General features: G+C 40.9%; 1 protein-coding gene across 1 annotated transcript; it reads right to left on the bottom strand.

The window, feature by feature from the left end:
* Nucleotides 1–1,635: 1,635 nt before the first annotated feature.
* LOC117735903 (kinesin-like protein KIN-14E) lies at nt 1,636–4,783 on the bottom strand. The gene is given in 11 exon segments (XM_034540816.1): nt 1,636–1,686; nt 1,799–1,877; nt 1,953–2,074; nt 2,213–2,246; nt 2,248–2,309; nt 2,421–2,581; nt 3,671–3,908; nt 4,041–4,110; nt 4,112–4,213; nt 4,490–4,682; nt 4,765–4,783. Coding segments are annotated over 11 exon segments (1,131 nt in total).
* Between the last annotated feature and the right edge of the window lie 395 nt (nt 4,784–5,178).

The raw sequence follows: 5,178 nt of genomic DNA, 5'->3' as shown, positions 1-5,178 counted from the left end.
ACTTCTCACAATATCGTGGTGAATAGTATACCATCTGAGGTATATTTATAACTTGAAAATAAAAAGGGAAATTATTCAATTCTGTGTTGCTGTAGCACCATTTTTTTAAAGCCAAACATGTCATAGTAAAGTTCTTTTTGTAGAAGTACTGTAACTCTATTGTCCTCAATGACAACAAAAATATGAACACTGTCTCATGACAGCCGACCTTCATTAAAGGCATAATTTTCAGTGTGCCTGTATGTGGACATGTATACAAGCCATTTGCAGTGGTGAATTTGTTTGGGTAGATTAATTACCCAAACAAACTAAGTCTTTGTTTCTCACTTTATTCTACTCCACAGAGCTCACAGTATGAGTTCAACTATGGCCATCTTTAAAGAATAACAATCAGTGAGCATGAGCTGACTGGCCGCTGATCTGAAGCAGCCAATAAAACCCAGCACGCATAGCAAGGAATCATGGCTCTAACGTGGTGTAACACAGAGAAGCACTTGTGGGGCTTGCGGTTTAGATTAAACAATGATGAACAATTAAGATTGGACCCAATTACAGACAAAAGATGGTGTTTATATAGAAAGTGTTATCCCTCATCAGCGATGTCATGCCATCCTGTCAAATGTTTCAGTTTGAAGCCTCGACTCTGCTGTGACTGTTTTAGTCTGAGCCGAGGCCTCGAGTGAGACAAAAACAAGCCAATGAACAGTGATGATCTCTAAATAACTCCTCAGCGAAAGTATTTCTTCTTCACATGGACACCTAAAATACCATATAAACAAATTAAGGGAAATCAAACCTTGGAGGCCTAGTTCATTTCATTTATTAACACATACAAATCTCACACATCTGCTTTTCCCCCTGCAAACCTTTTAATACATGTCTTTACCTAATGTCATAAAGCTCTAATTTTAGTAAACCTGTGGGCCGTCTGGAAAAAGAAAACAGGACAGACCCTTTTTTGTGAGATTGAGCGTCCATTCCCAGCCATGGGATATGACCCCATAATAGTATAGGAATAGGAGCAGGTCATGGGCCCTGAAGATGTAACCTCTCTAATGGGCTACAAACTTGTTGCCTTTCACATACAATAGGAGGGCTAACTGAATGACCAACTGACTTCCTATTTGCCTCTTGAGTTACACATGGGGCACTGTATTGTGAGGGACTCATTCTATAGACCCAGGCAGGCAGCACACATTAACAAACTGCACGCAAATCCACTGAATGCAACTGTCAGCAGCCCAATAGTGATGTCGCCTGTTCAGAAGGTCACCTATTATTCAACAGTGTACACCACAAGCGTCCCCTTTCCAGCCCACACACAGTTCATATGCAAGCAGTCCTAAAGTCTATGGCTCTGATGAGGATATCCTAACCTATAGATATTAATGTGTGTACTGGATTCGTTGACCCATCACTATCTTTCCTATTCTTATCGGACATCCTATGGATCAAATCCATAGAACCAGCACCTAAGGGTTCATTCAGTCATCACTGAGGTCACAAGTAAACCAACACCTATTTTATATCTCCCATCCCTCCATTTGAATATAGTAAACACTTAAATGACACACAGACAACTCAAGAAATCAATCCCAGGTAAACACTTTAATCCACTATTGTACACAAAAGACTTCAAATGTCCTCCTCTTCCACTGTTTGTCCTGACCTCAGCTTCATGATCACCTGTCAGAAACAGAAATGGACAAACAAAACAGAAATATTTTTAACGTGACAGTTAGTTTCAATGTATGTCCATATAGATTCATGTTTTGAAACACATCACAGTGACACACACCTCTTTCAGCTGGGCAATCTCTTTGCTTTCCACATGTCTCTGGGCATTGTTGGTTATGGCCTTCACTCTTGTTGCGTAACTGTAAGGTTCCGGAAGTTAAGGGTTTGTTCGCATTAAGATAACCAAAAAAGATACATCTCTATTTGTCTCTTACATGAGAGATGTGAGCGTCTCATCAAGGTTGCATTCTGAAGGAGAGATGTTCACGACCATGAGGGTTTTGGCATTTCCACCCAGGGAGTCCTGCATGAAATTCACAAGTCACATTTGGCTGAGCTGCATGTCCTCATTACAGTCCATGACCACACAGAAGCAGCTTTTTGTTCATGAATACAGTTTTTATGATTTGTGTCTGAGGTCAACAACGTTTGATTTAATTCGAAAATCCACAGTATGCTGCTTTTATTTCATTACCTGTGTCAGCTTGCTATTCCTGTATGGCACATGGGGCAGACAAGGCTGAGATCACATCACCCATGGCACTCAGAGACTTGTTAATGGAGTTAGCCTCCTACGTAGGAGGGGAGAGGAGAATATAAAGAGGCCACGAGGAACATCTGATACTTTTAATTATACTTACAATCCCTTGACGGTGCAATCCCAACATAACATATAAGCAAACCTTTAGCTGGTGGTCCTTGGCACCAGTCTTGGCTGCTCTCTCACTGCCTGCCAGGTCCACGAGGCTCAGCTTCCCGATGCTCACACTCCCATTGGTCAGACTCCTGCTCTCCATCATGATGCAAACAATGAGATGGGAGCGGGAACTCTCCACATTCATCTCTTGGGAAACATACACAACATAAAAGGCTTTGAATGATGGTTTACACTGTGGCTGCAAATAGTAATTATTTTCTTATTATTGATTATCATTTAGATTAATTGATTGTTTTGTTTGTGAAAGTGTTTGTGAAAGTGCTTACATAACAATCATAAGATTACAATTTCCCAAAGCCCAAGGTGATGAGTTCAAATTGCTTATTTGGTCTGGTGAAAAGTCAGAAATCCAAAATAATTTGATTTAAAAATAATATTTAAAAAAGCAAAATTGCTTAAATTATAACATTATTGAAATTAATAATGTAATTGTTAATAATGTAATTGTAAATGATTGAAATACTGTATAGTTTTTGTATAAAAATCAATATAACTGATAACATTTATTACCATCCTTTCCACAGTTCTGAGCGCTTGAAGGCGAACTTGACAAGGGCATCGAACAGCAGGCAGCAGCAAAGTCATGGAGTAACCAGTAACAGTAACTAGGTTACTAGGTTACCGGTTCTGTAAGCACAACGACTCGCTGAGGGATGTGTCAATCACATTATACCTGCAGCTGCGTCCCGCCCCCATCTCTCTCTCCATAGGAGGCTAGCCTACTGACACCAAGTCCGATTGTTTTTCGAGAAAAACAAAAACAAATGCATAGTGGGAATAAGGAAATACCACATGTCTAAATAACCCAAATCATCTGAATTATCAGATTTGAAAAAGAGACCAGAAACAGAGGGATTTGTTGTTAAGACATATTTACGTGTACCTGTTATATGTTATGTACGTGGCAGATAGAGGGGCGGCATAATTGTTGCAGAAGTGCATGCGCCTTGTAGTGCAAGTGTGTTTTTTTAATCATCTTGTAGTTCTTAGTGCTCCCTATTATAAAACAGTATGGTGCATCCTGTAATGACTCTGATGACCTGAGTTCAACTATAACACAAAGGGTCTCTCTCTTCCAAAAGGATGCTGATTCACAGTTTGGCTGCTCGGCAACTCACCGCCCTGTCACACTGACTGTAACTAACACAATTAATCCAAACCATTTAGCAGGGCCCTGTTTGAACTTGGCAGCATGGCACGGTATAGAGGAATCACTGGTAGCAGAGATGTGTCTGTTGGCGCAGGCCTGCTGGAACAGAGCGTAGAGCTCCTGGGCACTAGAGGCCTCTTTTGTCTCTGCTCCTTTGGCAAACACAACCCCTTTTCTGTTCCTCTTGATCTCCACCCGCCTGGCCTGGCCATGGGACTGGGGCTGTGCATGGGCCTCACTAGCCGGGCTCACAAAGAGGTCCTGCAGCCTGTCACTGTACAGCTCCAGCATATAGGCTGAGACCTGAGGTAGAGGATGAAGAAGTAGATGAAGGAGGAGTACAGGGCCAGAGGAAGGAAGTTCAGGGAGTTGATGCAATTAATCTAAGCTCTTTCCCATCTCTCAGATAAGATATATTACTTTGGTGACTGTTACCTTGAAGTCAAATTTGGTGCTACTCTCATGTATGATATCAAATATAGCATAAAAAGATCTTGGCATAATCCTTCTGTTCCTTGTCCCCCACCATGGTGAAGGTCTTCCCTGAACCCGTCTGGCCATATGCAAAGATACAGATGTTGTAACCATCGATAGCTGACTGGATCAGCCTGCGGGGGGAAAAACATCCCAAACTGCAGCAGCATTTAAACATTTAAACATCTCTACTTTGATCAGAGGCACTCAGACGGATCCCTCTGTGCTTTATCTTTATATTTATGTGACTTAAATAACTGTTTATGTACAACACTATATAGTATTGGGATAACTACTTTTTAAATGTTGTGTGGTGTAAAAGATGCACATTTTGAGCCAATTATTTGTGTTATGGTACATTTGTGGGTATAGTGTATTGGTCCGTGATTAGGAAGCATTATCCTCCTCACCTGTTGGTGTCATGAAACAAGTCTTCCTGAGAGGCTTCAGCACCGAACACCATGTCAAACTGAAACTCCCTCGGTCCGCGAGGTGTTTCCACGGTGACAGAGTAATCATCTATTTTCTCCACAACAGTGGTTCCACCCAGCGCAACCTCTGTTCAGTTCACTGGTCGAATCCGACAAAACAATCTGATTTTACCTAAAAACAGAATAAGTTAAAAAGTGAGGGTTAAACTGAAACAAATTTCATACACAAATATTCAATGCTGGCAAATGTGTACCTTTCATGTCTTCCACCATGTTGTAGTACTTCTTCCTCATTGTCCTTTCTGAAGTGTAGTTCTCACTCATTTTCTTTTTCTTGTCTTTAACAAGCTTTAGCTTGACAGAAGAGCATGACAACACACAGCTTTGATGCTTGGGAATTGACAAAACTATGGAAACTTAAATGTATTTGTTACAATGTAATGAAGTTGTTAATTCACAGACGACAATGATACAGGGTATAGCAGCTGAATGCACTCAAACCATTACATAACAGCTGCAGAGTTAATATGTATAATGCTTTTAACAGCTGTGATGGTATATCAAATTCAGACAGGGAAGGTCCACCTCCTCTGTTCCTTCCATTTTGACCTATGTGATTAAAGACCAACCTGATCCTGCAGCAAGAGAAGCTGCTGACCAACACTGTT

The sequence above is a fragment of the Cyclopterus lumpus genome, chromosome 9 (assembly GCF_009769545.1).
Source record: "Cyclopterus lumpus isolate fCycLum1 chromosome 9, fCycLum1.pri, whole genome shotgun sequence".
NCBI lineage: Eukaryota > Metazoa > Chordata > Actinopteri > Perciformes > Cyclopteridae > Cyclopterus > Cyclopterus lumpus.
Note: the sequence above shows the minus strand (reverse complement) of the source record. Positions and strands in the feature narration are given on the sequence as shown.